Source organism: Otolemur garnettii, unplaced genomic scaffold (assembly GCF_000181295.1).
Source record: "Otolemur garnettii isolate 467f Iridium unplaced genomic scaffold, OtoGar3 scaffold00209, whole genome shotgun sequence".
NCBI lineage: Eukaryota > Metazoa > Chordata > Mammalia > Primates > Galagidae > Otolemur > Otolemur garnettii.
Window position 1 is genome coordinate 773,311 of NW_003852604.1, and position 10,507 is coordinate 783,817.

The 10,507-nt window shown below is 48.0% G+C and overlaps 3 protein-coding genes across 6 annotated transcripts in view; 2 read left to right on the top strand and 1 right to left on the bottom strand.

Moving 5' to 3' along the window:
* TMX2 (thioredoxin related transmembrane protein 2) overlaps nt 1-2,460 on the top strand; it is an 18,751-nt gene extending 16,291 nt beyond the window's left edge. For 2 of the 3 annotated variants that reach the window (XM_003801348.3, XM_023507829.1), the window contains exons 4-8: nt 613-689; nt 909-1,015; nt 1,200-1,265; nt 1,358-1,487; nt 2,026-2,460. In XM_003801348.3, coding sequence (XP_003801396.1) covers nt 613-689; nt 909-1,015; nt 1,200-1,265; nt 1,358-1,487; nt 2,026-2,172 — 527 coding nt within the window. In that variant the 3' untranslated portion in view covers nt 2,173-2,460. Of the gene's footprint in view, nt 1-612; nt 690-908; nt 1,016-1,199; nt 1,266-1,357; nt 1,488-2,025 lie in introns of those variants that run through there. The other variant, XM_023507830.1, reaches the window with a different exon arrangement.
* Nucleotides 2,461-4,521: 2,061 nt separating this feature from the next.
* SELENOH (selenoprotein H) lies at nt 4,522-6,253 on the top strand. Of its 2 annotated transcripts, none has more exons than XM_012812446.2 (5): nt 4,522-4,610; nt 4,699-4,852; nt 4,933-5,078; nt 5,220-5,361; nt 6,079-6,253. In XM_012812446.2, exons 2-4 carry the CDS (start codon nt 4,731-4,733, stop codon nt 5,318-5,320), a joined length of 369 nt encoding a protein of 122 aa, XP_012667900.1. In that variant the 5' UTR covers nt 4,522-4,610; nt 4,699-4,730; the 3' UTR covers nt 5,321-5,361; nt 6,079-6,253. The 2 variants fall into 2 exon arrangements, with proteins under 2 accessions (XP_012667900.1, XP_012667899.1); XM_012812445.2 differs by having other exon boundaries at nt 5,220-5,350.
* Nucleotides 6,254-8,000: 1,747 nt separating this feature from the next.
* Nucleotides 8,001-10,507, bottom strand: part of BTBD18 (BTB domain containing 18) — an 8,617-nt gene continuing 6,110 nt past the window's right edge. The window contains exon 2 of the mRNA XM_003801350.1: nt 8,001-10,012. Coding sequence (XP_003801398.1) covers nt 8,001-10,012 — 2,012 coding nt within the window. The remainder of the gene's footprint in view (nt 10,013-10,507) is intronic.

Here is a 10,507-nt window from a genome sequence, read left to right on the forward strand (position 1 = left end):
CTGTGGTCCCAGCTACTTGGGAGGCGGAGGCAAGAGACTCGCTTGAGCCCAGGAGTTGGAGGTTGCTGTGAGCTGTAATGCCACAGCATTCTACCCAGGGGGACAGCTTGAGGCTCTGTCTCAAAAAAAAAAAAAAAAAAAAAAAGAATCTACAGAGACTGTACTTTAAGGGGAAAGGAATGTCTTGGTGCTCTACATACGTCCACAGTGTTTATTCTTCAGTGGCTGAAATCCTTGAACTTGAATTGGTTTGAGAATAAATCCCCAATGTAAGAGCTTTTTCTGTTTCTTTCTTTCTTTTTTTTTGAGACAGAGTCTCAAGCTGTCACCCTGGGTAGAGGGCTGTGGCGTCCAAGCTCATAGCAACCTCCGGCTCTTGGACTTAAGCGATTCTCTCTTGCCACAGCCTCCCAAAGTAGCTGGGACTACAGGCGCCCACCACAACAGCTGGCTATTTTTGGTTGCAGTTGTCATTGTTGCTTAGCAGACCCAGGCCAGGTTCAAACTTGCCACCATAGGTGTATATGGCTGGTGCCCTTGCCAACTGAGCTAAGGGTGCCGCCCCCAACATAAGATCTTATGTTCCCTCTGACATCTTCTTTCTATATTTAGTGTTCCTGATGACCTGCAAACCCCCTCTGTATATGGGTCCTGAATACATCAAGTACTTCAATGATAAAACTATCGATGTGAGTGGTCTTCCTCCCTTCTGTTTCTTGGGTCCCTGCTGATTGTGCTTGCTGTTTACTAAGAGGAACAATAGTGCTTAAAATGCAAGTAAAAGGCACTGTGGTTTATTTTGGGAGCTGATGGAGAGGGAAAGCCAGGAAGAAGAATTAGATTCTAAGGTCTGAACCTTCTCAGGAGCCTGTGTGATCTAGCTAATTTTTCTTCCCTGTGTGTGGCAGGAGGAACTAGAGCGGGACAAGAGGGTCACTTGGATTGTGGAGTTCTTTGCCAACTGGTCTAATGACTGCCAGTCATTTGCTCCTATCTATGCTGACCTCTCCCTCAAGTGAGTAGTGCTTGGGGAGAAATGGTGGGAATTGAGGTGCTTTGCCTTCCCTCACAGTTTTTTGGCCTTGATTTTTGCACATGGTTGCCAAAGGCATGTTTCTCCCATCCCCAAATATCTACATTTCCATTTTCCTTGATTTTTCATTCTTCTGTTGGTATGGTAAATAACGTATTCTTCTCAGGTACAACTGTACAGGGCTAAATTTTGGGAAGGTGGATGTTGGACGCTACACTGATGTTAGTACACGGTATGTAAAGACCTGGACAGCGGGTCTGAGCAGGGAATCGCTTTGAGTGATGTACACAGATGCATTTACAGAGTACTTTCTGGGCCCTGTAGGTACAAAGTGAGTACATCACCCCTCACCAAACAACTCCCTACCCTGATCCTGTTCCAAGGTGGCAAAGAAGTAATGCGGCGACCACAGATTGACAAGAAGGGACGAGCTGTCTCTTGGACCTTCTCTGAGGTATCTGAAAGGATGACAAAGTGATTTGGAGGAGGATGTAGAACAGTGAATGGGCTTTGGAGCCCAACCTGGATTTGATTTCATACTTCCGCTACTTGCACAGTAGCTTTGCAAGTGTGGACTGCTTAGTAGACTTCATTGATTCACTTAGCAAATTTATCTTATGTGCCAGACCTAGTACTGGGGAACAATTATTAGTTCAGACTCAGTGTCTAAGGCTGGTGCACATATAGTCTGTAAGGTGTTAGGTTCATCTTTGGTAAATTGGAGACAGTAACACTTGGCTCACAGGATTGTTTTGCAAGTTACATTAAATAATATAGGTATTATTCTTTCACATTGGATGGTACTTAATGGGTATTTACATATTAGTTGACTTTTCTGAGTACCCCCAAAAGGAAGATTGTTTGGGTAGGGCAGGTTTCTGTTCTTTGCTTCCTTTCCTCTTTCCTAGACTTTGTCTAAATACTTCTTATTTCCTAGGCTTTGAACTCTTCTTTCCCACCCAAATCCTGATGTGTGCATCTCTGTTGTACAGGAGAATGTGATCCGAGAATTCAACTTGAATGAGCTATATCAGCGGGCCAAGAAGCTATCAAAGGCTGGAGACAGTATCCCTGAGGAGCAGCCTATGGCTCCAACTCCCACCACAGTGCCAGATGGAGAAAACAAGAAGGACAAATAGGATCCTGGCCTTGTCAGTGCTTCCTCTCTTACCAATTCCAGGCTACTTTGAGGCCCTGCTCCTTCTAAAACAACAAGCCTCAGACTTTTATTTATATTTTTCCCTGTTTTGCTGTACCTGGGTGGGGCAAGGTACCACTTGATTTTCAAGAGGCTTCCAGGGAATTGTTAGGCACCCTACAGGAAGGTCTGCCCTGCTGTGGCCAACTTTTTCACCAGAGGAAAGGACGTTCTCATATGATGGAGGAGGAAATGGTTTCCCTTCAAGTCTGGGTCAGTGTGTTAACTGACCACTAAGTGGTTAACTATTAACCACTTAGACATCTCTGTGGTTTCATTATTCTTTATAGTGGACCCACACAGCTTAGTTAGACCTAGATTGAACTGTAAGGTAAGATGCTGAGGTATAGAATGCTAACAATTTTTCTTCAAGGAACCTTGCTTCCTTAGGCCCTACTTGCTTGGTTTATGGCATTCATTAAAAGTATAACCCTAACTTTGCCACAGGTCTCAAGGACAAACCTTTAACCACAGAAGCTTCATCACTGAACTTAGTTTTAGACAATCCCCCTATCTTGTGGGGATTTAGAGGAAGGCAAGTAGAGGTTTGAGATGTTCATTTGTGTGTTGTCACCTGGAGAAGAAAGCCCCTGGACTGGATTGGTATTTCACAACCCCTCCCCCAATCTATTCCCTCTTCTCCCAGTTGATTGTTTTCCATAATAAAGAGATTGGGATTTCCTTTTGTTTGTGCCTTTATGTGATTGTCTTGAGTATAAAGCATAGACCTATAATCCCAGCACTTTGGGAGGTTGATGCAGGATTGCTTAAGGTCAGGAATTCCAGACTAACTTGAGCAATGTAGGAAGAATAAAAAAAATATTAGCTGGGACTATAGATGTTGTGGCCCAGGCCTCTGGAGGATTGTAAAGGAGCCAAGGAAATTTCACCTCCAAAATACGACTCCTTGGTATAAAGAATATTTTTAATTAAAGGCCATTCATGATCAGAAAGCATTGGAAGAGGCCTTCCCTCTATCTACATAAAACCAGACTAACTTGATTAGAGATCAAAAAGGGATGCTGACTTCCTTTTTTTTGAGACAGTCTCACTTTGTCACACACACACCCCCCCCTTAGAGTGTAGTAGCATTATAGTTACAGCAACCTCATACTCTTGAGCTCAAGTGATTCTCTTGCCTCAGCTTCCCCAGTGGCTGGGACTACAGGCACCAGCCACAACCCCCAGTTATTTTTAGAGACCCAGGTCCCCCACCCATAAGCTCAGGTGAGGCTCCTGCCCAAATCATTTAAAACACAATATCTGTGTCTCAGGTTAATTTACAAGTCAATCTGTTTCCTTCCATCACCATATGCCCCTAGCAACCATTTGCTACCCCCATACTTTGCACATTCTTCCCCCTTCCTTCCAAAAGTAATCTATAGAGGTCTCTGAGCATCCCTGAGACACTGGGTAATCATTCTTGTGGTTTCCCTCATGCGCAGATTTGGAAAAAAAACCTTTCTCTTATTAATCTGCTGTAACTGTAAATTGAACTTTCAGCGAACCAACAAAAGGGAAAAGGGTGGTTCACTGTGATCCCTATAATCACTTGTGCCCAGGAGTTAGTAGTTGCAGTGAGCTATGATGATGCCACTGCATTCTAGCCCATGCAACGGTGACACCCTGTCTCAAAAACAAAAAGCCAAAGTGGGGTGTGATGGCTCACATTTATAATCCTAGCAGTCTAAGAGGCCAAGGCAGGTGGATCACGTGAGGTCAGGAGTTCAAGACCAGCCTGCGCAAAGCGAGAAAGATTAGCCGGGCCTCATGGCCGACTCTTAAAGTCACACGTGGGAGGCTGAGGCAGTAGGATCCTTGAGTTCAGGGGTTTGAGGTTGCTGTGGGATAGGCTGAGGCCACCGCACTCTAGCCAGGGCGGCGGAGTGAGACGCTGTCTCAAAAACCAAACAAAAAAAACGGCAACTGCAGAGGATATTGCCCATCTCCTTAGTGTAAAAACCCAACTTGTCTTCTTTCACCAATCCTGGGCATCGATCTATCTCCAGGATTACCAAATAGGGTAAATCTAGCGTCCTAATCATAGAGTACAGACCGCACAAAGTTACCCCGTGATTTACGTTGGGCTCATTCTAACAATCCCAGGGAGGAGGGTTTGCAAGGTGGGTAGTGGCGCACACCATTTAGCTCAACGCCTAGGTATAGAAAAGCCTGTGAACCAGGCTTGCCTGCAGACCTATCTGGTCCCCACCCCCTACTGTGTCCACCGGATGGTTTGGTCTGGCGCTCCTCCTCCCAGAGTGCAGAGTGGTTGTGCCCGTCGGTCCCGCCCCCCGGCAGGCCTCGTGGACTCTGCGGACCGGGAGTTTTGCTCCTGGGTAGAGGTTTCCGCTGCGGGGTCAGAGATTCTAACCTAAGGTTTGGAGTTTGGGGCGGGCTGTCCACTGCTCAGTTGCTGCTCAGTATTCGCGTCATCACCTATCCTCCTTCTCCCCCCACCTCCCAGGTCGGTTCTTTTCCCGGTCGGCTCTAAGCGCTATGGCTCCCCGTGGGAGGAAGCGGAAGGCCGAGGCCTCGGTGGTCGCGACGGCGGAGAAGCGAGAGAAGGAGGCGAACGGTGTGGAGGGAGTGGATGAGGCGACCGTCGTGATTGAGCATTGGTGAGGGCTCTGTAGAGTCAGGGGAGCCAGGACAATGGCATCGCAGACCCCAATCTCTAATTCCCCCGCCTTTTCTTTAGCACGAGCTGACGCGTTTATGGGCGCAACGCTGCGGCCCTGAGCCAGGCGCTGCGCCTGGAGGCCCCGGAACTTCCAGTTAAAGTGAACCCTGCCAAGCCCCGTAGAGGCAGCTTCGAGGTGACATTGCTGCGCCCGGACGGCAGCAGTGAGTGGAGACCGAGTCTGAGGGAAAGAGGGATATGGGGCCCCAAAAGCAGCAGCGCAGGTCTTAGAAACCGCGGCCACCTGATGATTTTGGAGAGGAACTCGTGGATGCCAAAGTAATGTCGCTTTATTCGGTTGCCAGGTACGGAGCTCTGGACTGGGATTAAGAAGGGGCCTCCGCGCAAACTCAAATTCCCTGAGCCTCAAGAAGTGGTGGAAGAGTTGAAGAAGTACCTTTCGTAGGAAGTTCTGGGCAGAAGTCCTTATGCTGAGGTTTGAAATAGGTAGGGGTGGGGAGGCATTCAGGGAGGGAGGGAGGAGTCACCTTGGTTTGGCCAGTTGGAAAGCAGTCCTTACCATTACAACTCACTTCCCATCTTGCAGGCTCCATCTTTCATTGTCTTTTATTGCCTTCAAGCTAAATTGTAGAATACTTATGGTAATGTAAGTAAATCTTTAGAGACCCGCAGTTGTGTCCTTTGCATCTAACTGCTTTGGAGATGCAGTTAGTTATTGCCCTGAGGTTGTGGACCAATTTTTGTGTTTGAAATAGCCTATTTGGTGGCTCATGTTTTAATTTTTGAACCAGTTCTAAATTGTTGCTTCACTTACTAATGAGTGAAACAAAATCTTTGGCACGTATTTTTCTATTTGTATGAGTTAGTGATTTTCCTTTTGCACTGGCAGAATCTTTCATGTCATTTCATATACTCTTACCCCTATGCTTTTTTGTTCTTAGTGTTTTCTGTTAACAGTGCCACATGATAATATTGCACTATAAGCACCGTCACTACTGGTTACAAGGATTTGACCATGTCTCTGTCAGTAATGCTTCATACAGTGCTTTAACATGTTCTCTTACACTTGTTCTATTAAGATTTGGGGAGGGATGCATTCTTTCAGCATCTAGGTATGTGAGGTTGGGGGGTGGTGAGGTATGTCTTCCTTGGGCCTTGATTGCTTGGATCCCTCCTCTAACCCTTCCCTTCTCACTTTTGCAGCTTTCTGTGCTGGTGATGTTGGAGCATGTATGACGGGACATGGCCAAACTTAAGTCATGTGCCTGAAGCTACAGTTTCTTCCCCTCCAGAAATGATGGTTCAGTTTTGAGGCAACCCTCTAGTAAGGCATTGCAAAAGTTACTGGATTTGGTTTAATAAAAGTCGAAATAAAGCATTTGAGTTGTAAGAGTAAACCTTAAACTTGTATGTTGAGATGGACAAAGCCAGCTTTATGGGGTTGGTGGTCTTTGTTTTTTTGTTTTTGTTTTTTTTTTTTTAAGATACAGAGTCTTACTTTGTCGCCCTTGGTAGAATACTGTGGCGTCACAGCTCACAGCAACCTCCAACTCCTGGGCTTAGGTAATTCTCTTGCCTCAGCCTCCTGAGTAGCTGGGACTACAGGTGCCTGCCACAACACCTGGCTATTTTTTGTTGCAGTTCAGCTGGGGCCAGGTTTGAACCCACCACCCTCAGTATATGGGGCTGGCACCCTACTCACTGAGCCACAGGCGCTGCCGGTCCTTGTATTTTTTTATAGCCCATGGTTGACCATCTGACCTGGAACTCCTAGGGTCTCTGGTAAAGCGTGTGAGATGTTTGTGAAAACTATGCGAGCAGAGTATTTTTTTTTTTTTAAAACTTTGTTGGCTAGGCGCCTGTAGCTCAAGTGGCTAAGGCGCCAGCCACATACACCTAAAGTGGCGGGGTCGAATCCAGCCCAGACCCGCCAAAACAACGATGGCTGCAACCAAAAAACAGCCGGGCGTTGTGGGTGTTGTGGCGGGCGCCTGTGGTCCCAGCTACTTGGGAGGCTGAGGCAGGAGACTCGCTTGAGCCCAGGAGTTGGAGGTTGCTGTGAGCTGTGAAGCCACGGCACTCTACCCAGGGGTATAGCTTGAGGCTCTGTCTCCAAAAAAAAAAAAAACTATCGGGCGGTGCCTGTGGCCCAGTGGTTAGGGTGCTGGCCCTATATACTGAGGGTGGCTGGTTCAAACCTAGCCCCGGCCAAATTGCAACAACAAAAAAAACAGCCGGGCATCGTGGCAGGCGCCTATAGTCCCAGTTACTCGGGAGGCTGAGGCAAGAGAATTGCCTAAGCCCAGGAGTTAGAGGTTGCTGTGAGCTGTGTAACACCACAGCACTCTACCGAGGGTGACAAAATAAAACTCTGTCTCTACCAAAAAAAAAAAAAAAAAATTCTTTATCTTTTTACTTCATGGAAGTGATGATGGAAGTACATCTTCTGGCTAGACTTTACACACGGGCAATGAATAAGCCCCACGCACAATCACTCCCCCAATTTAGTGTTCTGTCCATCACTGCTTCACACCTAATTCTGGAACACTTCCTTACAGAACCCCAACACAGCAGGTTCTCAGCTTTTCCTGAATTAGCAGTTACCAGGTGTCTCGTGACCTGAGAGACCTGGCCTTGGCTGTTAACTATACCCACTAGAATTGGGGACCATACAGTTTATTGTTTTACTTGTCACTAAATGGAAAATAGATTACAAAGAAATAAGATGGTTCAAGTTCATAATTTCTACTCATGGTACTTCTTAACTTCTGCCTGGCTCCCAAGGCCTAGGGGGGGAGGAAGAAACCTACAAATAGCCTAGGGCAAGGGTCCTCAAACTTTATAAACGGGGCCAGTTCACTGTCCCTCAGACTGTTGGAGGGCCAGGCTGTGGGCCCCGGGACGAGTTGGCTGCCAAGCAGGACAGGCAGTGGCAGCAAAAACACCCGGCAAGCCAGATAAACGTCCTAGGCAGGCTGCATGTGGCCCATGCTAGTTTGAGGACGCCTGGCCTAGGGTATACCTGCCTCTTGTGCTAAGAGGAGAGATCCTGTGCTAGCTTCTCTGCCAGTAAGTCTTTTGCTAGCCAACACTTCCCACCTACCCAGGGCCCCTAACCCCTTATACTACGTTAGTATATCTACCTCTGTTTCTGACTCTGAGGAAGGGTCGGGCCATACAGAGGGGATACTAGTGGGTGTTAGTTTCCCCTCTGTTGTCCAGTCCACCACATCAATCTCTTCTTCTTCAGAGCTGGTAGGAAGTGGGCTCAGTAGCTCAGAGTTACCAAATACCTCCTTGCCTGCCTCTGCAGCAGGGTATAATACCTCATCCATAGTTAGGGACACTTCCAGACCAGTGTCTGCCCAGTTTGAGCAGGGAGGTGAGAGGTCCTCATAAGACCTTTGGGGAGTGTTAAGGGAGTCAATGTGAAGTTTGTCTCCCTGACCATCCAGTGGCTGGGAGCTAGTGATTTCAAGATCTGGAGTCCAAGAGCCATCCACTGAAAGCACCTCTCCTTCATTCATCTCAGAGGGCATGACAAGGGAGCTAAGGGGCTCAGTTGGCTTTTTGCTTTCATCAACAGGTTCCTTTTCCAATTCCGTGAGCTCCCTGGGCCAGAGTTCTAGGTCTGGCAAACACCATTCTTCCCCTTCAATCCAGTTCTTTGCTGTTTCTGTCAGGTGGTAACTAGGGGTTCTGCAGCCCTCAGCTTCAGGACTCTGCAGAGATGCTAGGGGTGGTTCAACGTCTGAGCCACAAAGCATGAAGTCCAAGATCTCTTCCAGCTCACTGGTGGCGGCAGCACTTGTAATTCGGTACTCCTCAGCTTCACAGGGCTGCTCCAGCAGGGTTGTGTCAAAGGCATAGGGCTCCTTGCAGTCTATATCCAACACAGGTTCCTTCCCTACCAGCTCTGGACTGGACTCAAACTTGGATGTCACCACCGGGTGGCCTGGGGAGTGGCTAGTAGAAAGCACAACGTCTTGTATCCTCGAACACACAGGGGATTCATGACACAGTTCTAAACCAGCAGATGACACTTCTTGCTCTTTAACTGAGGAAGGCTGAGGCTCTACTAAGTCTCCTCCAGGTTCTGGGATCTGAGGGCTATCCTGAGAGTTTTTGAGGGGAGGCTCTTGTACCACCTCCCAGCAAGTGCCATTGACAATCTTGCGAAGCTTCACTCTCCCAACCTGCCCCTCCTCTGCAGAGTCTGAGTTAGGTGCCCTGTCTTCAGGGCTCCTCTTCTTATTCCCGCTTGTCTTCCCAAGACCACATGAGCTTGCAGTGCTCTGTAGAGGACTAGCTCTTCCCAGTTTCTGCTTATTCTCTGGTGTTTCTTTATTTATACTCTTCTGCCGCCACAGACGCCGGCCAGGGGCTGCAGGCACTGAGCTGGGTCTACTTAACATGCTGGAAGGATTTGATGGACAGATATCAGGAGATGGCTTTGAGCGACTCAGCCTAATCTTTCTGGGTAATAGTCGCTCATCGCCAGAGGGGTACAAGCTGGGTGGTGAAAGTGCTGTAGGATCAAGGGCAGGGTCATTCTTATTCTCTTCTGGCCCCTGACTGTGGCTTGATGGTAAAGAGCTTTTTTCTTGTGGAGTTGGGCAGGTTCTGGCTTTCCTCTTGAGCAGAAGAGTGCCAGACAAGTCCTCTGCATTCTGTCCGTTGTTTTTCTCCTGAGACCCTTCGTCCTTGCCTAAGGACTTCAATCTCACTGCCCCAAGAGGACAGGGGGTCTGGGTAGTAGGCAGTGGAGTTCGAGGTCGGCGGTTGGGTACCACCACTCTGGCAGAGATTGGGGCAGCAGCTGGTGGTTGTAAGCACTCTCGGTTTAATCTTCGGCCCTGAGGAGCCTTCACCAACTTTCCACCCTCAAGCTGAAGGGATTCTAGCTCAGATACACGGAGCTGACGGGCAGCAGAAAGCACATCTTGGGCTTCTTCTCGAGATACTTCCATCTCTGAGGTATACAGGAAGTCCACCAGCTTCCTAAGTGTCCTGATCTTCAGACCCCCCAGCTCCAGAACCACCTTCCGACCCTGAGCTGGCCTCTCCCGTTCTAGGCGCTCTGTGAAGAAGGGGCTGCAGGCTGACAGGATGCAGCAGTGGGCTGGGACTGCTTCACCTAAAGAGAAATCGAAACTTGTTATCTCATGTAGACTGGCATGTTCATGGGCTAAGCATACAAACTACCCATGTGCTCCTTTTTATTTTTTTTTTATTCATACTTACTTACATAGTTATATATTGTAAGAGACTGGATCTCTTTCTGCCACCCAGGCTGGACTGCATGGCTCACTGTAACCTCAAACTCCTGGGCTCAAGAGATCCTCCCATCTTCGCCTCCCAACTGTCTGGGATTACAGGTGTAAGCTACCATGGTCCAGCCCTGCCTAGTCTCTTACTTTCCCTCCATGGAACTTCAAGGAATAGGAGAGATTTGTTCCTTCTGCCATTACCTTTGCCTAGTTAACTAATTTCTTTTCTTTCTTTTTTTTTTTTTTTGAGACAGAGCCTCAAGCTGTCCCCCTGGGTACAGTGCTGTGACATCACAGCTCACAGTAACCTCCAACTCCTGGGCTCAAGTGAGTCTCCTGCCTCAGCCTCCCAAGTAGCTGGG